Raw genomic sequence first — 25,655 nt, forward strand, 5'->3', positions numbered from 1 at the left:
TCAGGATTGGTGATCTGTGGGTATTTTTGCACATTTTTACTGGCAATGTAAATGCTCTCAAAGTGACACCTTGAAAGAAGCATTGAAACCAGACTACAGAAAGTGTGACATAGACTGAATAAGACATCATGAAGTGGATGGCTGTGTGTGGAGGCCTGCTGGAAGCAAAGGAAAGCTCCTGGTGTCTTGGACTCTTAGTCTCAGTTGGATCATCCAACCCAGAATAACATGAGCAGGGACCCAGGTCTTCCACAATGGGCTGCAGCTGTTGTAACTCTTACCTTCTGGGCTACAGAATGAAGAATTTCACTACCTTCCTTCAAGTGCAGACACAAAGACTTTCTGCTCTGATGTCATGTTATTACCCACTGGTTACATTCTGCTAGAATGACAAACCTCAAGTGGATAGGGCCCTGTCTCTCTATTGTCAGAGCATCTCAAACAGGTATTCAGTGACTCTTTGCGAAGTTGATTAGTTAAGGCATATTCATCTTCATCTTGTATTTAGTTTTGTATTTCCATTTATTTAAAGATCTTCTTGGTCCTCAGCTCTGATATATGTTTTCTCATATTTCCATGTTGCTGGTGATTCTGAATGCATGGCTTGCTCATTTTGAGCTATTTTTTTTTAAAGCTACACAAATGGCACGATTATGTTAAACAAAAAATATTGTACCTTCAACTTATTACCTATCTTAATTTTCTATGTTTCTCCCCCTTCCCTTCCTGCAGGCATATGCCATTTTTTCCATAGTTTTAATTGTAGTAGATAGAGTGCATCCAAGAAAGGATTAGCATGCAGCTCCCCTGTTTTGTTTGTTTGTTTGTACTATATCATCTTTGTGTTGTTCACCAAGGCACAGAAAGAGTCTGTAGATCAGCTAGTCATTGTGAAGGACAGATTTAGTGAAATGAAATTGGATTGGAAGAAAGTCTGTTAGCTGATGAGCTGAAATCCAGAAAGAGAAAGTTATTTTGAGTAATTCTCAAGTACAAATGTGTGTGTTTTCTTCTGAAAAGTTCTGTAAGGATTACAAGGAAAGTAATGTATTTTTATACCCAACTATTTGCTTGAGCACCTATTTTAGGATTTCTGTCAATAACAAAATTTCTGGCTTAAAATTATTTTTACAAATACAAATTTGATTTTCTTTTCTTTTAAAAACTTATGATGTCAGCTGGGCATGTGGCACACGCCTGTAATCCCAGCAGCTTGGGAGGCTGAGGCAGGAGGATAGAGAGTTCAAAGCCAGCCTCAGCAACAGCAAGGTGTGCTAAGCAACTCAGTGAAACCCTGTCTCTAAATAAAATACAAAAAATGGGCTGGGGATGTGTCTCAGTGGTTGAGTGTCCCTGAGTTCAATCCTCAGGATGCACCCCTCCCCCCAAAAAAAACCCTTGTGATTTCAGAAGAACTTTATCCATTTATCATAATTAGATTATCTCATTTGATCGTAAAAATAGCATTCTAAATTTTTCTTGGGACTCTTTACCTGCTATAAATAAATCTATGTAAAAAATGATGCATGTGTGTGAGAAAGGAAGGCGAGGAAACAGGAAAAATTAGGTGATAGGTTTGAGGAATGATTTTTTTCTCTTTATTGTAGTAACACAATTTGCATAGCTTAAAAAAGAGAAATAGCTCAGAATAAGAAGGCAATGCATTTAGAGTAAAGAGTTTCCTTTTTTAAAAAAGCAAGCATTTTTGCACTTGATCTTGTATTCAGAAGCCCATTTTCATCAGCCTAGATGCACTTTCACTCTCCAGTAATGGCTCTTCTCCGTTCAGCAAGGAACACCTTGATTAGAGAACTAAAAGAGAAAAATGGATCATTTCAAATACTCAAGTCTGGGTGTATAAGACAATTTTTATAATAAGAAAGACAAGTTGTGGGAAATATAATTTTCTTTCAGTATCTGAGAATTGGTTTGGCAGAAGATAATTGCACACCAAGGCACTGCCAGGAGATCTATATTTCTGCTCTTGACATCTGTAGGTGCCACTGCCACTGCCGACGGTGATGATGATAAGTGATGGGAAGATGAAGTGAGAGGCGATGCATCTTACCTTGACAGGTTTAAAAGATTGCCACAGGCAGCCCTGAGGCAAGTGCTGACGGAGGACATTCTGGTGCCTGTGTCAGGTCACTCTGGCACAGTCAGACAAAGCTGTTTAAGGCAGAGGGCAATGCAATAATTGTGGCTTAAATATGATTTAGACTTAGAAGAAGGCTTCCTTCCTTTCTTTCTTTCCTTCATTCATTCATTCTTTCTCCCCACCCTCTTGCTTTTTAGCTTTTTAGAATTGTATGAGATGTTGTACCACAAATTCTAAAAAGCTGTTCCTCTAGATTAGTTGGTATCTTATACTTCTATGATTATGGTAGAGATCCTAGTATTCATTGCTCTATGCACAGAATCCAAGGATATGCCTTCAGGAAATACATGAATATGGTTTTCCTAAGATTCCCAGGCTGGTTCCCTTTCTTTGAATCCCATACGTGCACCCAGGGTACGGTGAGAGCAGGGTGTGTATTGGAGTGAATCCTAACATTGATCATAGGGGAAAATTCTGACCCATGTTATTGCTCTGGCAAAGGCAAGCAAGTGCAAATCAGGTAAAGCAAAGAATTATGGCTGCTCTCTGGGGAGCCATGCTGGGGTCTGTGGAGGAGCTGTGCTCCTGCTTCTGGAAAGCCCAGTGAGGGGCTTTGGAGAGGGGAAATATACTCTGAATATAGTCTGCAAATATACTAGCACCTGATTATCTTTCACCTTCATGTTTGTTTAAATATAGATAATATTTTTGGCTATAAACAGCTAACATTTTTGCCTTTCTTTTTTATTTCTGTCTTGGCCAGGAAATCATAAGTATTTGATCTTACTCAAAATGTGCAAAGAAGAATAATGGAAGCCCCTGAATATCTTGATTTGGATGAAATTGACTTTAGTGATGACATATCTGTAAGTATTACTTCTTTTAAAAAAGTGTTACTTCTTGTAAACCATGCTTTCAAGATCTTCTACCTTCAAATTCATACTTTATTGTCATCTGTTTATTAGCAACTCCTAGGACTACATTTAGAAATTGAAAGCAAGGAACTCTGTGTGGTAAGCAAAGTGTGGTTTGAGGGTCTCTGGACCAAGAAGTGAACCCCACCTAATTATGTGCAAGCTTAGAAGGGCAAGGCACTTAATTCATTGAGCCTCCCATTCCTAATCTGTTCCAGTGTTGTCAAAATTACTGATTGTCTGAGTATGCACATAATCAACCTTATGAATTTTAATTCCCAATTTTCTTATATATCTGGCTACTCCATGCCAGCATTCTCCACAGTTCATAACAACACAGATTGAAGCCAAATTGACATTTATTAATTGATAAAAAATAAAGGGAATCTTTTCAGTCACTGTAGGTATCAAAGCACAAACTGGACACTGGTTTGGGAATATTCAGGAAGAGTCATGCATTCATAAGAACTGGACCAGCTGACCTTGAGGTTCTACTAATTTTGTAATACTGTGGCTGATGATTCTTTAAGTTCCTATAACACTCACAAACAAACTTTCTGCTTCTTCAGGTTCACTCAGGGCTGCCCTGAGTGAATTGTCTACATGTGCCTTGCTTAGAGCTCCACGTGACTTATCCTTGGCCACCCAGTCAGTTCGGCCACACCCACAGACAAAATCTTGGCATCTAGTGCCCCAGAAACATTGGGCTCTCAAGTCTGTGGTGGGCCATTGCTGTTTCTGAGCTAGACATAAAACTTTTCTCTCCAGGAGCTCACAATATCTGCTTTCATCATCTGTTGATCTCTCATGGCCCGGAACTTTAGGTCACCCCTGGAAATTGTTTGGAAATGATGAGCTTACTTTACCACACCTCTTTCTACAGTTTTATTCCTCTGCTTTACTCATTACCTTGAAGTGAAATATGCATACTATATACCAGATATAGATCCCTGAGATGAATTTGATGAATCACCTGTTTTATATGATCTGATGATTCTTCTTTATTATTGTATCAGAAAATGTTAATTCAACCTTTCCAGTTTTAGCTTTCAGACAGTTTTAATTGATCCTCGTTCAAATTTAATGTGAAGTGAGTTTTCTTATTCCCCTGATATCTGTCTGTTATCTGTGGTTGGTCTCTCAATTACTTGATGATAGTGTTCAGAGAATGGTTGTTTTATGACCACTCCCTTCAAGGTATTTTGATTTGAGTGGTGAAAGAGCAAGGAAAATAATGAAACTATGGGCTTATGTGGGAAAGATGGAAGGTGTTGTATAAAAAGAAACTTGTGTTATGATTAAGAATTGGGAGATAGCTCTCTGGGTTGGATAATAAGGTTGTGGTGGTGGCGCAAGCCTGTGACTCGGGAGACTGAGGCAGGAAGATTGCTAGTTTGAGGCCAGCCTCAGCAATTTAGCAAAGCCTTATGCAACTTAGTGAGATCCTGTCTTAAAAGAAAAACTAAAAAGAGCTGAAGATGTGGCTCAGTAGTTAAGTCTCTCTGGGTTCAATTCCTGGTATTTAAAAAAAAGGAAAAAAAGAAAAATGAGAACACAGACTTTGAAGGCAGCCAGCCTAGGTCCCTATCTCATTCTAACTTTTGCTGGCTGGATGATTTGGGGCACATTAACTTCACCCCTCTGAGATTCTCACCTAACTTTTAAGATTGTTTTGAGGATTGGGTGAAATAGTAATGTATGTGAAACACTTAGCTTGGCACACGGAAAATTACTCTTAAAAATGGTAGCTTTTGTTATTATTTCGGTGAATAATACAATAATATTTATATGACCAATGGTGAAGAAAGAACTCAAGGGAAAAGACCAGGCATGCTGTCAAGATTTTTTTTTTAAACACAACAGAGCAGTTGTATTTACAGAGGAATCATCTGGCAGCAGCCCATAATTTTGATGAATTAGGAAGCTCTACTTGAAAGATAAAATATGCTAAGCAATAACTAAAACTGTTTAGCAAATTAGGCTACAAGATTATGCAATAGTTGAGTTTCTATAACTCCATCACTCTGAAACATAAATAAAAATGTCCATCTGTAATAGTGTAACCCCACCCAGACTTCCCCCTTTAAATGTTTCTTTCATTTGGATATTTAACCTCCAGTTAAGCTTGAATCAAGTTTGCAAGTACATAGAATTGATGAAGCGATAATAATGCCTGATATTTATTGAGCTGACTGTAGGACAGGCATTATCTCCTTCAATCCTCACAACAGTCCTGTGAAGGAGGTGCTCTTATCATCTCCATCTGACAGAGGAGGAAGGAAGCATGGAGATCTTATATACCTGGTTGAATGTCCCCCACCTAGTCAGGAGCATCTGTCTCCGGAGTATTCACTTGAAGTTATAACACTTGACTGGCTCTATAAGATGAGTGTAGTTTAACACAGTGTTCCACATCAGGGAATTTTTATTTCCCTCCCCACCCCACCCAAAGAATACTTGGTAATACCTGGGCATTTTTTATTGTCATACTGGGGAAATACTACTGGCATCTAATGGGTAGAGAGACCGGGGAGGTTTATAAACATCCCCTGTTGGTTGTATACAATCCCCTACAAGGAAGAATTACCCAACCCAAAATGTTGGTAGTACTGAGGATACTGATCTATGTTAATCCTCTTGGAAGTGGGCAAGCTCTACTTTCATTTACAGCATAGAAGATTATTTTAATATAATTCAGTGCATCTAAGTTTAATGCCTTAAATATGCCAGAATTGTACTGTTCTTATGCAGTGATTTCATGGAAAAAAGAGCAGATATAATCTCATAAATATTGAAATGATTGTTAGCCTATTTAGGTAAACTAGGAGCAATGAATGTTACGGCTGCTTTCAGGGTAAATGGAAATTATTCAAATGCTAAAATTGAAAAAAATGAAAATATTTTCAGTGTGCTAAGTTATTGGCATAAAAAGAAATGTCATTTCCCATGAACATGCTTTTATTTTTAGGATTCCATAAACCTTCATCTCTCAGGGCCGTTTTGCCACTTTCCTGTTTAAATGGTAGGAATGGGGAGGAAAACGCACATTACACTTGAAAAAGATGTTTACAAAAATCATGTTGGAGTTGAAAACGCCTCTTCTGAGTCTCCAGCCATAGCCCTATTACGTAGTTTAGGCTTTGTGTTTCATGGTTTTCCCCTCTGGTCATGAGCCTTGTTCTTGTTTTAATTAAAGCACAAGCTGTATATTGGTTTAAAAAACAACTAGTTTTTTTTTTTCCTTTACCTAATGAGACAAAACACAGAAGGCAACCAAATTATTTTGAAGTTTCCCAGACTCAAAAATAATGCACATCCTTTGAAAAATGCAGACTTTAAACTATACATTCTTGTAACTCTGCCATCAAAAAGGGCAGAACGTTGTGCAATAAATGCGAATCTGTGAGAGAGAGGTGATGACACACATAAACACAAGGTTCAAAGCAGGGCTTTTCTGTCACTGCAAATGGGTTTACAGATTTCTTTCTTTTTTCCTCTGGGAGCCAGATCCCTCCAGAATTAAAACAAAAACAAAAACCCTCTGGAATTCTTAGGAGTCATGGCGTGTTTATTTTATTAAGAAGGGCCAACTTGCTGTTCTTAAAAATAGAATCATATCCAAGACTGAATGCAGCAGACACTGCACTGGGGATCTGTTGAAGCCACCACCCATCATCACTTGCCCACTATGCCACACACTGAGCTCAACTCTTTAGGTCAATTATGTTCTTCAGGCCACACATTCCTTCTGGGGGACAGTCTCTTCTTTCATCCCATTTTGTAGATGAGAAAGTTGAGGCTTGCAGAGGTGGTATGATCTTCACAGGTTACAGATGGGCAAGTGGCAGGATCAGGACTTACATACAGAACTGTTGACACATTACTTTTCCCTCTGAGCAACTTGGTTGAATGGAGGTGTCCCTAAGACCAGTCACTTCACCCATCACTATCCCCGTTTGGCACTGAAGTGATTACAGATTGCTTCTGGGTAGTAAAGGAGTTGGTATATATTATAAATGAATAAAATAAAACCAGCTAAATGGAATTTATGCAAATCTCTTAATTTTACTGTATTTCAAGTTGCCCTTCTATAAAACAATAATGATTATCTTATCGCCTTGGATTTTATGGGTGAAAACTTGAAAAATCATATATATTATATAAACACACTCCTATATACATAACTATATATACTTGTACATATGCATACACATATACATACAGCCACATGTGTGTACATGTTAATTATAGATACATACAAAAGTATACATACAAATAAAAGTGATTGAAATACTCTTTTCCTCTTTGCAAGAATTTTTGTTGCCTTTCTGTATCACTCTACTGAAGCTTTGGTAAAAGTTTACCTTTTTTTATTAATTGCTGAAACTATTTTTTGTGCAAGTCATGTGAGATCAAGATAGAGAAATTTGTGTCCTTCCTCTTTACTATCCCTTCTGATCCAAGTCATTGTAACCTAGAGTAACCACATAAAATTTTGTTGATTCATTTTCTGAGGTGCTTGAAGTCTGATGCAGTAGTCTGATGGAAAAATAAAAATTCTTAGAGGTCAAAACTAATCTCATTTTAGTGAGCTTTTACGTTCTGATGGGGGAAAAAAAAAGATTCCTTGTAGTCTGGGCATCATTGTCACTGAGCTACCTAGCCCTCTTCTGTTTTTTTTTTTTTTGTTGTTGTTGTTGTTGTTTTTTGTTTTTTTGCATACCACTTTTTACTCAATTCAGTGTCCTGACATTTGCCCCAATTTTGTTACATTTCAGCAAAGACCCATTTCACAGCAGTGGGAGACCTTGAGAAAGGGGATGGAGAACCCCTCAAGTGGACATCAGCCATGAGTTGGGGTGTGTAAAGGATACATGAGTTTAGGTATGGAACAGAGTAGGAAGATATTCAAGATATAAACAACCTGGCTTGCCTTTCTACTCTAGCAAGGAAAGCCCATGATTAGTCAGGCAGCAGAACATCCTGAGGTGGCAGGGGTGCTTCTTAATTTTTATAGGATGCAGAGGGAAGCTAATATCATCAGAGAAAAATAAACCCTGTTTTCTTCCACTTTTCTAGAAGGTGACCAATGCTGGCTGTCTCCATCCCAGTGTCACTGTCCTACCAGCCCTGACCTTCCAGGATTTGACCTGCTCTGTTTATATTCAAAATTTTCTTAGTGCTTCCCAATGTGATCTCATTTTAGCAACTGTTTTGAATGACTCATCTTTTTTGTGGTGTTTTCACAATGTCCTGTACTTGAGTACAAATTCTCTCTCATTCCTCTTCTTCAGCCCCATATTATCATGTTCTTCTAACATCATATGCTATTTTAAAATTTGTTTCCTTAGTACTTTTCAGGAAATAAATTAGGAATCATCTAATCCAGAAAAGGCAAATTATATGTTGATGTCCTATAGCCATTTCCTGGCTTACTCTTAAAATGGTCAAAAAGAGTTACTGAGTTTTCCCAAATACTCATCATAAAATCTAGCATAAAATAATTGTATTATTATTAAGTATTTAAAACTCTTGGAAAATGGAAAATATAAAAATAAGGAGCCAGAGCAAAAATCAAATGCCTTTAAAAATAGGGTGAAGTGTAATATTTTTCATTATTGGCAATTAGGCAATTAGTGAAAATAAATGTACTTAAAGCAGAGTGGGATAGATATAGGAACACGTGGACCCTCCTTATCTGTTCTGTGGAAAGGTGGTGGCGGGAACTGTGGGAGCAGGTAAGTCATCTGTGAAAACAACGGAATATGGAAAGAGAAAATGTCCTGAGGAAGAAACTACACAGAAGTATATCCTGCAAGTTGTGTGTTGGGGGAAGTAGTATAAAAGAAACTGTAAAGAAATTTTTAGACATAAAAAGAAAACTAAGGAATCCAAAAAGGGGGAACAGGGTTTAAGGAACTTAAAGACAAGTTGGTCAGTAGTGGCAAGGTGAGGAGTGAAAGTACCAACTGGATTTTCCAGGTAAGGCCCTTGGTGGCCGTGGCAAGCACAGTGTCTGTGAGATGGTGGGAGGACCATGTCAGGGTGACAGGAGGAGTAAATGCAGAGATGAGGAAATTGAGATAAGAACAGAGACCATTCCTTCACAAAGATGGCTAACAAACCCAAGAGCAGGAAAGCCCATCATCAGTCAGGCGGCAGAACTTTCCGAGGTGGCAGGGGTGCTTCTTAATTTTTTAAGAAATATATTTACATCATATTTAATTTTTAGAGGATCCAGAGGCTAAGGAGGGAAGGAGGCAGGGATGATGGCTGGGAGGGCATGGTCCTCAGGAGATGGGAGAAGATGACAGGTGAGCACCCACAGAAGGCTGGCAATGCAGGGGTGGACTTAGTGCCACCTTCTCAAGAGGGCCATGAAGCCAGGGCATTCTTCCTGAATGGGAAGGGCAAGCCTTTGATGAGATCGACAACATTTTGGAAGAATAGTATGCTCTGAAAATCTCTCTGGCTGTGTGTCTTTGCCTTCATGGCCAGTTGTGCTTGTACACGTTACTGTCCTTGTTTTTATTGTATGCCTGTTAAGATCCTGTCTAAATTTTGGAAGGCTCTATGAGAAATCATGAACTTCATGATGGTTGTTTGGATGGAAGGCTTAATTGTTTGTTTTGGAAACCTAGTGGGACCTTAGTTATTTAAAAGTCGCTAGCTTGAAAAGGTGCTGGGTAGGTTGTTCTTTCATTTTCTGTGGCTCATTTCCATTTGAGTAATGTCTGCTTGTCCACCCAACTGGCTCTCATTTTCAGGAATAGGGGCCAAAGCTTTTCAGTCCCAAACAATATCTAGGGTGGTCAGAGATCCCCATAGCCCAATGTAGAAATCATTCACTGTTGTTATAAATCCCATGCATGCTCCAACTGTTTTGCATGGCAGAGTGACAAAACTGGTATAGACTGTGGGGTATGTAGAATTTTCTTGTGTCATATCAACTATGCAGTCTGAAGCTGAGTTTTCAGTGCTGGCCGTCAGCCCCAAACTCTCTTGGGTGAAGAAAGAATAAAGATAAGTCAAATAACATGCTGCGATGGGCCGAACCATCTTTCCTTTCTTTCCAGCTCACCTCCTCTCTTCCTGCACCATTATTTCTCATGTCTGATTCTACGCTTAAAATCAACTTAACTATCAGGAATAAAAAATGAGGAAAGGGCTGTGGACACTCATAGAAAACAGGTTACAAAGAAGAGACAAACTTTTAATTCCACATAAAAGTTTACAAAATGACTTCACCCATATTATCTTGTATAATTGTTTGTGTTTTACAGATAGGGAAACTAAGTCCCAGGATATGAAATGATTTATTTGTGCAGAACCACAAAGTTAAATAAATGTCAGAGTTGCCACTTGAATCCAAATCTTCTGGCTACAAATCACTATCTTGTACTCAAAAGACTTAGACATCAATGAATACTCATACTGTTAGCATATTGAGAGTATTTTTCTTTTAAGTGTATCATGATTTTATTGTTACATTTGTAATTATAGGTTTTTCTAAGGTCACTTCAGTTATTATTACTGAGTCTGAAATCACAAACTATCTAGATGAATGCTTTTAATCCACTTTAATAAATATTTAGTGTCTTAGATAAATAAAGTGTTGGCCACCACACCCTGAAGAAGCAGAGAAAGCATTTATGTAAATATATAGATGAAATGTTTTGTGATAGATTCTGTAATGGATGAATCACTAAAATAAGGAAAAATATAGAGCATTAGTTCTTGAACCCCAATATGCCTCAGAACCCCCTGAAGGGCTATAAAAAAATAGATTTTAGGCCCCATAATCAGAGTTCTGAACTTAGCAGCTATGGGATGGCTCCCAAGAATGTGAGTTCCTAATGAATTCCTGGGTAGTATTGATACCACTGGTCCAGAGAACACACTTGGAAAGCTGACATTTTCTTCCATCTGGAAGAGTCAGAAAAGATATTGTAGAAATGGCATCCAGATAAATCTTAAAGAATTAGAAGGAATTTGCATCTGGATAGAATCACATTTAGTAGATGGAATAGCACATATTAAAGGGTATAGATAGGTAAAACAACAGGTGAACCACAAAATATTTTTTTTATTGCTAAAATTGAAAGAGAAGTAGACAATAGTGAGAGATGTAGCTGAGTTCATGCTGTACTGACACATGGTCTTTGTCCTATAGGCTGTGCAGAGCCCCTGAAGGATTTGAAATGGAAACACACTTAAGTCACATTTGTATTTTGGGAAACTAATTCTAGTGCCAATATGAAGGCTTGGAGGAAATTCCCACTTACTGCCTAAACATGAAAAAGCTCTTTTGAACATCTATAGAATTGTACCCAAGCATAGTAAAATGTATGTACATCCTGGTATTCCCCTCAGTTAATTAGTCCCTGTGTGCCACGCACACGTAGAAGTCAAAGACATCATCCTTTCCCATGAGCCCGTATGGGAACCAACCCTTATACAGAGGAAACATCCAAACACAAGACAAGGCAGAAATTTACCAAGGGAAGACTTGAGAAAGGTCAGCTAGGGAAAAAACAATCAGCCAGGGCTTTGTGGAGAAGGCACGACAAATACAGAACCTGGTATTTGCATGGCTAGAATAAATCATTGCAAGCAAGAGGGACCCTGGAGTAAAGGAATAGAGGGAGAACTAGACTTTGAATGGACAGGACATTGTAGAAGCTGGGGCACCTGGTTAAATTCTGGCAAGGACTCTTCTTGAGACATAGTAGAGAAGTGGAAAAGAAGTTTATATCAGAAAGAATTTTCCCACAGTGAATAACCTCTGGAAGATTCTAGAAAAGGAATACATTAGGACCAGTTAGTGAAAGGAAATACACACAGTGTTTCTCCAACAACATCAAGCCCTCTCTCATTTCTTATCACCCAAGGATAATAAGAATCAAGAGAAGAGGCTATAAAACTTGGGTTGGTGGACAGCAAACAAGGAAAATGCATTGGGCTTTGGTCCTGATGGGGCCAAAATGACAATAGTTTACTGCCCTGGGAGCTGGCCATTGTCCTGACAATGAGGTAGTTGGCCATCTGACAGCTGCTTATAAAAGGCCATCTGTCTTATGAATTGGGATGAAGGCCTGGGAAGTCTTCCATTTTAGCTCCCAGATGGTAGCACAATGTACTCTCACAAGGGAGATTCCTGGTTTTGTGCTCATTCCCAAATTTGTAAATATGAAAATGTTTTTTGCATGTTGATTTTGTGAATTGTGTTTCCACTGTATTTCTTCCCATCACATCTTAACCATCTTTACAGAGTTCCTTTAAGTTTGATCCTCTATCCAAATACAAATTACTTTTTTTCTAATGTTTTTTTTTAAATTAAAAAATGACAGATTTGTTCAGGTCAGTGCTGATTTTACATTCCACACATCCTTAAAATTACCCCAGACTTTAATTTTCTGGCCAACACATCATCCTTTCCTTAGATTGATGTGCTTTTTTATGTCCATTCCCAGGAGCAGCACATGACTTTTCCTTCAAGGTCATTATCCCTCAAGTGGCTAAGTTTTCATGTGAGGAATTCAAATATATGCCTCCCCAGAAGTGACATTTTATACAGCTGTGGGTGGTGGGGAGGGATGTAGGTTGAGGCAGTGGGCTGCTCCGTTACACTAGTCTCTGCCTGTGACCCCATCCCCATACCAGCCAGGCAGCTGGTGCTGTTCAAATTCAAACCTCATCAAATTAAAACTTACTTCACACGTGGGCTTTTGTGGTCAAAAAGGAAGAGTTGGAACAACAACTAATAAATCAGAGATCCTAATGTGTCTGACATTGGGATGGGAGCTAGGAGGCATGTGTCTAGAAATGCAGATAGGAGATCACCCATTTTAATAAGATGTATTTCATTAAACTCAGTGAGCAAACCTTATTGAATTTGTCACTAACTATATTTAAACACAATCAATCTTAAATTTCCTCTATCTAGAATTTTGCCTTGGAAAAAAGCAAAAAGAGAGAGGGGGGAGAGGGAGGGAGGGAGGGAGGAAGAGTATTTGTCGAAGAGTCGTTCATGGGGTATTTAGAAAACAAAACAAAAAAATTTAATTGGATTATAGACTATGTAATTATTTAACCTCTATCAGTTGATCCCATGAAGCTCCTATATTCCTTCAAGAGCTTGTACTTGGCCATAAACATAAAGTATTTTATTAGTACCAAGAAAAATGTCTTCTCAATGTTAACCTTGATGACCCCCCACTGCCTCAAAGAATATTATATAAAAGGGGAAAACACTTTGGGTTTCCATTTTGGTTTAAGAGACCATCATCCCTCCATCTGCATATCTAGTGAACCTGCTAAAGTACCAGTAGTCTCTGAGGAAGGGCTAACATAAACAGGATGCTATTGCATCAGACAGGTAAGAATAATTTCTCTAATTAGTCATCTGAGATTTCATTTTTCACTTGGAAATACTGGAAATTTAATTTGTTTGTGAAGTGCAATTGGCAAACTGACAATATGCACAACTGCACCCCCCTCCATCTTGCTGTGCTGATAGCCTGCAGAAAGCACTGGAGGTCTCCATGAAGATTCTTTGCTTCATCCATCAAAATCACACTAACTAAAGAACCTCCGTATTGAAAAATGTGTCCTAATTACGCATTTCTTACTTGCAATGCTAGAATAATCCTAATGAGCTTCCAGTGATCATTTTTCTTCCAGAATAAATGTTTTCTCACAAGTCCCCCAAATTTTGCACTGGTGAAGTAATTTATGATACATTCTCATTTACATCAGAACATTGTTCTTAGAGGTACAGAGCAAAAATATTTTTAGTAAGCTGCATTTTACAAATTAAAGTATGTGCATAATTGAAGGCAGTCCCTGCTTGGCCTTTGATTAAAGAAAGAGTTCATCCTATTTATTTTGTTTTAAAACACCCGTCTCTAAAGAAAGATTGATTGTCATCAAATGTACTCACCATAAATCATAGCTATTGATTTTACATTTGTTTTAGCTCTTCCGATTTTGTGTCTCCTATGTCATAATTTGTTATCCTGATAGCCAGCCCCTGAGTTGGTGCTTGGGCTAAGCATGAAAGATGGTTTCTTTCAATTCAGACTAATCTGTACGTGAAACACATGAGCTTTCAAACACAGAACCATGCTCTTCTCACTTTTTATGATATTACTCTGGTATTTCCCACAGAGACCACAGATGCTGCAGAATAAAATCTGTGGTAAATGACAACATTAGGGACATTTGCATTGTCCAGTCAGCATCCAACACAGACATGTCCCCTGACTGCCCTGGAAGGCAGTTGCTCCTTCACTTGGCTCTTCCTGCATAAAAATGATTCAGAATGCAAGCTTGCTTGGCATTATCAAGGCCCTGTATTTAGACCCTCGCACCACAAATAATAATAATAATAACAATGATAATAATAATAACTCCTCTATTTGTCATAATGATACACAGTTGAGAATTCAGGATGCAAATGTTATAGCCATCTTCTGGAAGCTCTTAAGGTCATATAATTCTTCCATCTCTCCTAAGTAGCAGAAGTGAGGAGAGATGGAGCATCTGGAGGCTACATCCAACTTTGTTAGTTTAAGAAGGACTGTCAGCAGCCCTTTTTTTTAATCTGCATCTGCTTAGATGCTTGAAGGTGAAGCTTAGGATGCTGCCATTTAGGGTATAATGAGATAGACTTCCAAAGCATCCAGGTATCTCTTCTTGTGTTTTTATTACCTCCCCCCAACCTATTTGAGTGAATGTTCTCATTTTAACTTGCTATTTTACACCTTTCTCCTTTGACTTCCCATTCAGTATTCAGTCACATCACTCAAGACCATCCCAGAGCTGTGCCGAAGATGTGACTCGCAAAATGAAGACAGATCAGGTATGTTGGGCTGCTCTCCTCTTTCCCCCATCCTGACTTAAGGACTTTTGCAAAATAGTTTGCCCTCCTGCTTTCTGTTTTCATTTCTTTTGGCAATTTCTCCGCTCACACCCCCTCCCTGCCACCTTCAACAAACGGTTGATAAGGTTATCCACAAAAGGATAGCAGGACAGAGAAGCCCTAATAAGGACCCGGCTGTGTACAGATAAACTGTACATCATCTCAGCATCTCCAAACCACAGTGTATGCAGCAATTTACTGAAAACCCAAGAAGGCATTGGTGACAAAACATAATGATGCAGGCGCCAATGAAAAAATGTTGGATGTATTTACTACCCATATGGCAAGGACCAGCTTGGGGGATGGTGCTTTGCCAAAGTCTGAAACCCTATCAGGAGTGTGACATGATAGAATCTGCAATAAGGCATACTGTAACAGTTAAGATTAAAGAAAAGCTTTGGAGTTTAATAGTGTAAACTAAACAGAGAATTATGGCATATAGATGAAAACCAGCTGGTTGACCTTTTCTCCTTTCAGCCCCCTCCCTCAATAAAAAAAAAAAAAAGTACATTTAGGGTTTGTTTTGCTCTGTGTAAATCAAATTAAGCTTTCTGCTTTTCTCACTGTGATGGGCAAAAATGAAAATAAAAAGGATATTGATGGGAATGATATCATGGTATTAAACTAAGAAATTTATTGTTTTTTTCCCCAGTAATTACCATAAGGCATCACCATTAACCTTGCCAAGGCTGGACTTCCTCTGATAGTAAGGAGAGTTTGGAGAGCCATGGTTGGTGAAGGCTTAAGATAATCCTCAAATTACGTATATCATGTTTAAAAATAAATAGGCATACCCTACCGAGACAGCTACCAGAAGTCCAGGACTTTCTTACTTAAAGGACTTTTGCAAAGCTAATTTTTCCCTGGATTGTTTTCTTTCAACATTTTGCTTAGATGAGACAGGAAAAATAACTGGTCTCTGTGTGTTTATCTGCATGTTGTTTGTGAGTGTGAATGAAAGTGATGTACCCTTGTTTGGGTCAGAAAATAGCATAAAGTTCAAATAAAACTTTTCATTTGCCCTTAGTTTGTTCTACCTTTTTATTTCAAAGACTCTCATGTTCTATAGGGTTTAAGAGAGGCTTTTGTTTGTAAGCCTTATAAAGCAGTATGTCCTTAAAAGGTAGCATTTGTTTCAAAGTTGAACCAACGACTGTGGTTAGTGACAGAGACCACAGAGTGCAACAGAGAGGCCACCACGCTCAGAGACTAAAGACTTAAGACTTGGGTTCTTGTTAGAATCAGCCATTTAACAGCTATATGACCCTGAACCTGTGGCTATCTATAGAATAAAGAAGAAATTTCTTTTACCAAAGTCACCAGGCTATTGTTAGGATCAAAATTGGGTAATGTATATTAAGGCATTTTGTAGATATAAAATTTTATTTCTTCTTTAATTAGAGGTGGAACATAAGAAAACATAATAGCAAATGCTTTATTGTAAAGAAATAGGCACTGTTAATGTACTCAATATTTCTATAAGTACTTTACTTCCATTAACTACATTAATTCTAATAACCCTGAGAGCTTAGTACTATTAGTAGTTTATACTATTGATGGGCAAACTGAGGAACAGAGATTAGTATCTTGCCCAGAGTCACATAGCAGTTAAGTCATAAACTGGAATTCACACCCCAGGAAGTCTGCCTCTGGATTTTGTTCTTTTATTCTTTACATATACCACTCTCAGATAAATGGACTTAGTGGCAACTGTAGGATGCTATCCTTTTAAAGCTGTTAAAATCAGCATTTTCCTCCCATTAAGCGGTGAATTTCTTTTTCTCTGTTAAATAACTACTGTTACTTACCAAGTTAAGTGAATAAACAGAAACTTTCAACAATTGTTTTTCTGGGGCTGGTTTATTCCTTTCTCATCAGGCCTTGTAACTAACAGCCATGTCCATCATTTGGGATTCTAGATGTTCTTCTGCAGTGGTGAAGGAGGCCAGCTTCACATTCATGAGCATTTGCCCTTCACCCAAAGCAAGGACTCAGGCTCAGGGTGATCAGAAATAATGAGATTTGCCAGAATACTGATGTACAAGGAAAAGGCTCAGACCTCTCGATGAAACCACATATACCACCTCCAACTTGATGGACCATTTGGAGGAAGTTTCCCAGCCTCCGAGTAGACAAAAAGTAATCCTAGAAAAAGATGCACAAGACAAATTCACCTGTATACAGCACTGCTGTATAATAAATTACCTGTGGACTTTGAAAGAAATCTCAACATGGTAAAGTCAGAAGGCAAGTAGGATCATTACAGAGGGTAATATGGGGCCTCAGGAGCAAATGTGAAAGAATAACTTAAGGGTTTTAGAAAGAGCTTCGAAGGTCAGGGAATATTGGAACAATCAGCCATGTGAAAGGCAGTGAAGAGGATTGGGGATTTAAGGCAAAGGAACTAAGGAAGGGCAAAATCCCTGAGCCAGGGATGATCTTAGCAAATATGAGGAAGAAAGCAAAACTGTGAAGTGGCTGCCTGGTGATCAGAACAGGTGTGATAAGAGGTGAGATCAGGGAGATGGCCCAGGCCAAACTCCCTAGGGAGTTCCAGTTTTCTACTAAGTGTAGTGAAAAGCACTGCCAGCAGGATTCCAGTTTTTCTAAAACTCTATCACGGGTTGAGTATTCCTTGTGCAAAATGCTTCAGATTTCAGAGGTTTGGGTTTTTTTGTTTTTTTGTGTGTTTTTTTTTTTTTTTTTTTGGAATTTGGGGATTTCTGCATACTTAAGTGGCTGAACATTCTTAATCCAAATATCCAAAATTTGCAAAGCTCTGAGAAACAAAACTTGTTGAGCATCATGTCAGCACTCAAAATGTTTCAGATTTGGGAACATTTTGGATTTGTCAATTAGGAACGCTCAACCTGTACCAGGAAAGAAGCCTCAGCATGTAGAATCAGAGTTCTTAGTAAGTAAGGGACTTTAAAAATCATCAAGTCTGAGCGAAAGAGTAAGTGAGAAAGTCTAAACAATAGAGCAAATGGGTAAAATGTTGACAACGGATGAGTGTGGATGAAGGATATACAGCTGTTTGGGGGTAATTTCTTAATTTTGCAACTATGATATAAATTTATTTTAATGGAAAATTTTAAATTATTTATAAATAAAAAGTTTTCTATAAAGGTAAACAAACAAAAAAAAATATGTATTCCAAAGCCAGTCTCTGAAGGTGATTCTTACTATCCCAACCCTGGGGTCACTCTGCCTGTATTTCATCACTTGGTGTCAGGGAGTGCCCAGTCTTAGGATGCAGCCTGTCCATAAAGGTTAATGTTGTTATTCAGCCAAACTCAGTGTCCCTTGACTTTCCACCCATCAACCTTGTTCTTCCTTGGAACTATTGAGAAGAACAATTTTCCCGGACAAGAGTGCTGCTAAGTGTGTAGAGATAGCCATCGGTCTTTTCCAGGTTCACATTTCCCTCCAGTTTTATGTGCATCCTGGTCATTCTTGCTCTCTGGTGGATGACTGAGGTTTTCCAGGGTGCGTCTTAAAGCCGAACACCCAGAACAGAATCCAAGGGGTCTTTCCGGGTGTTCTGATCAGAGCGTGTGAGTCCCATGGAATAGCTCCTATGAGGCATTACATATCTTTCCTGCCTGCCCAGGTGGGCTCAGCAGTTCTGCCTGCTTCCTGAGTGTAGAGGAGCAGGGATGTCAAGTAAGCCCTAGTTGTGGCCTTTTGGAAGCCCCTGTGCAAGGCATAGAGCTAGGGCTTACCTCCTTCATCTCTGCATCAGGGCCAGCTCCAGTGGGGGTTCGCAGGAACTGCAGGGGGAGAGTGTTACAGAGGCCTGGGACCCAGCTCCTTTCTCCTCCCTCCAGCTCACCAAGGCCTGGAAGTTCTTTGTTAGAGTGCCCTGCCTTTAATCAGAGACTTTGATTCCTATTGACATCTATATTTTTCCCTGACAAGAATAATGATCTAAGCTATTCTCTATTAATTACACAACTATCACTGGGCTTCAGTTTTTGTGAGAAGAGATTTTGAAAGGAAAGGTAGGGAAATTGGAGATGATCACAGGCAGGTGCTGGGGAGGCAGGGAAGGAGCCAGAAGCCCTAGAACAGGCTGTGCTGGGAGCTACACAGGTGCTGCTGAAGTATCCGAATTGTTTCTTAGATGTTGAATGTGCCAGGCTTTATGCCAGGTCCTATGTAAACAGCCTGTGTATCCTCAACTTAATTCTCTGAGGGAGGACCATTGTGTTCATTTTATTGATGAAGAAATTGAGGCCCGCAGAGTAAATGATTTGTCCAAAAGTTCTGGAGTTAGCAAGTGAACATGAGAGCATCTCGGCTGTCTCCAGGACTCCTATGAATTTTTCTCAAATGAGAAGTCATTTAGTCCATTAAAATCAGCATACTATAGTGATGCAGTCTCTTCGATGTTTATAGCAGCTCAATTCACAATTGCTAAGCTATGGAACCAACCTAGGTGTGCCCTTCAACAGAATAATGGATACAGCTAATGTGACATATATACCCAAGGGAATATTACTCAGCCATAAAGAAGAATGAAATTATGGCGGTTGCCAGTAAATGGATAAACTGGAGACTATCATGCTAAGTTTAATAAGCCAATCCCAAAACAACAAAAAGCTAGATATTCTCTCTGATAGGCGGATGCTAGCTCTCAATAAGTGGAGAGGAGGGAAGAATAGAAGCTCACTGGATTAGACAAAAAGGAATGAAGGGAAGAAGGAGAGGGGATGAGAATAGGAAAGACAGTAGAATCAATCACTCATAACTTTCTTGTGTTCATATATGAATACATGACCAGTGTAACCCTATATATGTACAACCACAAAAATGTGAAGTTGTACTCCATGTATGTATGTATGTCAAAATGCATTCCACTATCATCTATAACTAAAAAGAACAAACAAAAGATTTTAGAAAGAAGTAATTTAGTCTAAGGAATAATGTGTAGCAAATAGTATAGGTTAGAATTAGCCGCAAAGGAACTTATGTGTGAAAAAGTGGCATCTAAGGAGAGAAGTTATTTGTGAAATGTTTGCAGGCATTCTCTGGTCAATACCTGCTACTCCTGTAGCAAAAGAGGAGAGTACACAGCAATGAATGTTAACTCTGCTCTGTGGGTTTTTTCCAAATGAGGATAAAAATACATCATGGCAACATATGGTATTCAAATCAAAACATATTCAATTTCATTGACTTGGAATTTTTGAAAATTAATTAGATATTCAAATACACATTTGTTTCAATTCATGATGTTTCAAATGTCTTGTGATTCTTTCAAAATATCTGCTAAGCTCATTGTATAATTTTCTTATGAAAGAAGGCAAATAAATATTAATGCAGCTTTGTGTCTGAAAACATAGATGTACTGAGGTTTGAAAAATCGGTTATAAAACAGTAATAAATGATCCTGTGACATCTTGGAGAATAGACTCCAAAAGAATTTTACATTTTAGTAATGTAAAATGTTACTTGTATGACGAATATTTTTAATTAGTATTCATCAAAAGTCATTTAGAATGTATATTCTAAAACATTTAGATTTGCTGTATTTTTAAACCCAATGCATGCAAATTTTGTGACAAGACACTGAACCTATTAAAACAGACACTTATGTGATGTTCTGAGATTGTCAAGGATTTCAGCCATCACCTAAAATAATAAGTTGGCATGAAATTTATCCTGTAGACATTGCTGTGACATAGTTGATGATGCTAAATATATAAAAACTTCTGTTTTCAATTTGTAGTAAGGTTGAATGCTCAAAGCATGAAAGTGAAAGTATGGCAGTTTAAATGGAAAAGCCTGCTGATTAATCCACTTCACATGACGTAATATAAACTGGACTCCAAAGAATAGGGAAACACATTTGCTAAGATCTCAGTCAAGAAAATGAACTTTTCAACACGATGCTGCAAAGAATCTCACAATTATGACAAAGATCCCATTTATTTTAACAACAGTGAAAATTTACAAGTGGTAAAACATCAAATTGTTTTACATTCTTGATGAGAATGTTCATCATGTAAAACATTTATTTTTATTTTTCGTTTGCAGTATTATAATTATAAAGATGATATCATCCATTATTTGAAAAACAGAACGTTAAAAACTACTATTAACCTTGCCACCAAAACAAAATTACTGTATTTTTCCCAAGCCATATTATTTTGGGGGACAGCCATAATCATAAGGTGAAGACAGCTTTATCTGCTGCCTTTCTTCTATCACTACACAATACACATGGCCACCATTGTGCATGGGCCACAGAACTTACCTATGAAAGAAGAACTGTCCAAAGGAAGAGATTGTCATCTTTAGTCCATGAACACTTTATGGTTCTGAGAAAAAAAAGATATAAATCAGTGTAGGTAAAGATGGCACAGGAAATGAAGGAAGAGTTTGTGGTATCAAAATAAGGAGAGGGGCTGGAATGTAGCAGAGCTTAAATTACATTGCATCTTTGCCCCTTCTCTCTACTTGAACATGTCTTCCCTTTGCTTAACCATAAATGCAATCACCACGCAACCTGGTTTTCTAAAAGGTTAATAGCAGTGGAGTTCAGGAATTCGTAATAAAAAAAAAAGACAACATTTAAGGAAAAAGAAACTTAGAGGAAGGGACTCACAGTCTCCTCTTCCACATCTTGGTCTATTTTTATTGGACTCTAAGGAACATACCTCCCATCCGCCAAACTGGCCATCATGGAAACCTCCTCTTGGGAGAGGTGAATTTCCGGGGAATTTGCAGTAAGGGAAGATGAGAAACCAGAAGTGCAGAGAGGAGCATCACTGAGCATGGAGGGAAAGGGAAGCGCAAGAACAGGAAAACCTGATAGAGAAGCAAAATGCCTTTTACCTGTGTGATCTCACACGACTTCCTTCTCAGGAGTCATAGGGAGAAATGGTTTCCCGCATCCCATCTTCCCAGTCCATTATGAGAGTAAGAGTGTGTGTTGGGGAACTTCCGGGTATCTCTGACAGCATCCCACTTCTTGCTGAAGGCATATTCTTCCTCTTGTATCTCCTAATATTAAATGGGTTCTATTTTCCTCTTTTATGGCTCTTCTTTGTTTCCATATCTTCTTTGCTTTTAGTCTTCCCTAAGAAGAAAAGAAAAAGAAAAGCAAATAAAATAAACTCAGTGATTCAAACAGAATCCTAGAACCTTGTAGTTGAAGGATCCTCTGAAAGAGAGAATAGAGTCATCTACACAAGTTCAAACCCTTCTCTGGTATTTGCTCACCCCAGCCCTTGCATCTCGCAATGTGGTCAGGACCAACAACAGTGCTGTGGGCAGCTTTTGCAGACCCTTAATTCCCACTCCAGATCCCTGAATCAGAATTTGCATTTTAATAAGCCTCGTCCCTCAGTAAGTCATTTATGCACATTCAAGTACAAGAAGCACTGATTTAGACTACCTACAGTCTAACTTATTATTCTTGTTGAGGCACAGTGATCTCAAATATGCAAATGCAACCATGTCTTCCCCCCTGCTCAGAACCAGCTGGTGTTTTCCCAAATCATTCTCTCAAGATCTGCAATGGGAAATTGTCTTCTGTGGCCATGGCTGTGGAGGCCCAGAGTGATCTTCCCCTGGACCAAGGCTCCCTTGCCTGCTTCTTCCCCTGCCTTTAGCATGCCAGTCCATCAGGGAACCTCTTTCATTTATTCAAATGTTTTGTGTCCTTCACCAGGGGTGGCTTCCTTCACTCCTTTCCATCTCCAAAGTCACCCCATCAGGGTGACTCCCTTGACCAGTACCATCCAATAAAAATATGAGCCACCAAATAACATAAAAACTTCCCAGGAGCCACATGGTTATTTAACAGATGGGTTAATTTCATAACATATTTTATTTAACCCGTGTGATTTTTGACATATGACAGCTATATTTTAAATGCTTAATAGCCACAGGCTTCTAGTGGCCTCTATATTGGCAATGCAGCCTGGGTGGTATCGGTACCTCTGCCAACTCACTATATTCGTTCTTATCTTCCTATGCTTTTCCTACTCTTTACATATCTATGTTTTCAAATTTATTAATAATATGATACTAGTTTAATCAGTTTTCTCTCAAGGACTAAAGCTTATTTGGGCAATTTTACTCATGATGGTATCTCCTGAGCATTGCTGCTAACTGTATCAGGGGTGTGGATACATATAGGAAGAGGTCAAAGAGGAATCTTTTGAGGTTTTATCCTAATTGGAATTTCACTTCTCTTTGTTTTATTTGAATCAGAATCTGCATTTTAATAAGCCTGGTCCCTAAGTGATTTGTTTAAGCACATTCAAGTGTGAATATGTACCATCTGTACCATCAATCTCTTTTCTCTGTGAGGCCATTACCCTCATCATACACTGTCAACCTCCCATCTTAAAAAATGAACACCCACTCTAAAATTCTGGAGTTTCTCTGCTCCCTCCACCCCACTTAGAACCAAGCTGCTTAAGGAGTTATGGATACCCCACTTCTACTCAGTCTTCTCTTTGCCTTAGCATCTCAGGTTTGACTCACCTCTCCAGGGAAGGTCACCACTTCTGTATTGCCAGATCCTTTGACACTCTGATAAACTCATCTTTCTTTGGCTCTTGGCAGTATTCAAGACGACTGGCTACTCCTTTCTGAGAACAGCCTCCTCTCTTGGCTTTGTGAGACCACCTCTTTCCCCACTTCCTTCCTGACATGCTTGTTTCTCCTTATTTTCCTTTACAACTCCAATTCATTTTGCTGGACTTTAAATACTGAAGTGAAGGTCTGGGGATGTGGCTCAAGCGGTAACGCACTCACCTGGCATGCGTGGAGCGCTGGGTTTGATCCTCAGCACCACATAAAAATAAAATAAAGATGTTGTGTCCACTGAAAACTGAAAAATAAATATTAAAAAATTATCTCTCTCTCTCTCTAAAAAAAAAAAAAAAAATACTGACGTGATACTAGATTTTCAACAGGACCTACCCTTGCTCAGCCTCCCTCATCCGTTCTCACAGTGTCAGGTACCATCTACTTGCTGCTGCTCATCTCCACACTCCATTTTCCTTTGCTCTACATTGGATAGACATCCATGGAATTCTCATGAGGAATTCTTCAATCCTCCTCCACAACATGTTCCTCCCCAGATTTTCCCCTCAGTAAACAGAGCTCAGCTTTCAAAAAAATCCACTCCATTGCTGAATCTGGAATTCTCCCTCTCCCTTATCCTTCTTCTGTGCTCAAAATATATCCCCATGTTATAGACTGAGTGTTTGTGTCCTCTCAAAATCCGAACATTGAAATCTAATCCACAAGGTGATATTATTCAAAGGTGGAGCCTTAGGGAGGTGATCAAATTATGGGGAAAGAGCCCTTACAAATGGGATCAGTGCCTTTATGCAAGAGACCCAGGAAGGAACACATGTGCCTCTGTGGAACCACCTCGGGGATACTCTATTTCTGCTAAAACAAAAACCAAATTTTTGTGTGTGTGCTCAATAAGATCCCAAATGGATTGGCCCCTGATAACCTCCCACATGTTCATCTTCACTCTCGCTCCCTCTGCTCCAGCAATCACAGAACCTACTAAATTCTCTTTTACTTTAGGTATTTGTGAAGGTGCTTCCCTCTACCCAGATCTTCACAAAATTATCTCTTATTTTCCCTCTGATCCTCACATGATTGTCTTCTTGTCATCTCCAGGTTTTAGTTTAAATGTCACCCCTTTGATGCGGCTTCTCAGCTGTTCTTTATTCCAGTGCCCTTCTTGTTTCCTTCAAAGCACTTTGCATTTTTTACTTTTCCTTCATCTGTGTATGTGCATTATTGTCTGGAAGATCTGTGTGTATTCCATTTGCCTCTGCACTCCTAGGACCATGGGCAAAGAAGGCAGAGAACAAATGTGTGTCGAGTGAATCTTGTGAGACTACTTTAGCATTCTTCCCATGACTGCGACATAAAACTGCTGAACGTGCCTCATTATATTCCTGCTTCTCTTGATTGTATTAAAAAGAAGTCACAACATTCAATCAGTGGAAGGAACTGAAAATGGAAAGAACAGACATTCAGTGATATGATGAATCTAAATTTGGGCAAATACTACTAAAAATAAAGTAGAGAAATTCTTCTTCTTAACTGCTTTTAATAAATTATTATTAAAAGCCATTCTCCCAACTTTACTCCCAAACTGAGGGTAGATAGTAAATGGTTATAAAAGTTTAGGCAGAGGGTGCGGTTGGGATTTAGGTCAAAGTAAATTTGAAACGTGTGTGACCGGGTTTTGTCCCTGGGTTCTGGGATTCCATAGCCTACATATGACCCAAAGAGAGAAATTGTAAAGTGAATGCTTAGGGAATAATTAATTTTGATAAAGTGTTCCTCCAATGCTATGGAAAGTTGGAGTCAGAGAACCTCAGTCCTGGTTGAGAAATGAGAATGCTATGTAATTTTCCACATAATACTTAAAATTCCCTGAATTCTCATTTATTTTCAAGTGAGAATGCATGAGACCTGCGCATTGATCTTCTGAATCTCTGATATAAATACACCCTTGCCTTAAACTTAGAAACATAAGAAAGTTTTACACAATGTATTGGCAATTTTAAAGTGTTAAATGGAAATTTTAGGAAAATTCCTACTGAGATATATCATTTTGAGGAATTCTTAATACACGTTTGCCTCATTCTTCCATGGCTTCTGATAACGCCCGTGAAGTGTACGCTGGCAGCACTTGATCACCGGCACAGCAGCCTTGCCATTCGCT

The 25,655-nt window shown here is 38.7% G+C and overlaps 1 protein-coding gene across 4 annotated transcripts in view; it reads left to right on the forward strand.

The window, feature by feature from the left end:
• The window catches only part of Sncaip (synuclein alpha interacting protein), a 147,744-nt gene that overhangs the window by 74,155 nt on the left and 47,934 nt on the right, over positions 1–25,655 (forward strand). For all 4 annotated transcript variants that reach the window (XM_076856671.1, XM_076856673.1, XM_076856674.1 and 1 more), the window contains exons 2-3: positions 2,862–2,964; positions 14,803–14,875. In XM_076856671.1, the coding sequence (XP_076712786.1) occupies positions 2,908–2,964; positions 14,803–14,875 (130 nt within the window). In that variant the 5' untranslated portion in view covers positions 2,862–2,907. The remainder of the gene's footprint in view (positions 1–2,861; positions 2,965–14,802; positions 14,876–25,655) is intronic.

Source organism: Callospermophilus lateralis, chromosome 5 (genome assembly GCF_048772815.1).
Source record: "Callospermophilus lateralis isolate mCalLat2 chromosome 5, mCalLat2.hap1, whole genome shotgun sequence".
NCBI classification, from domain to species: domain Eukaryota; kingdom Metazoa; phylum Chordata; class Mammalia; order Rodentia; family Sciuridae; genus Callospermophilus; species Callospermophilus lateralis.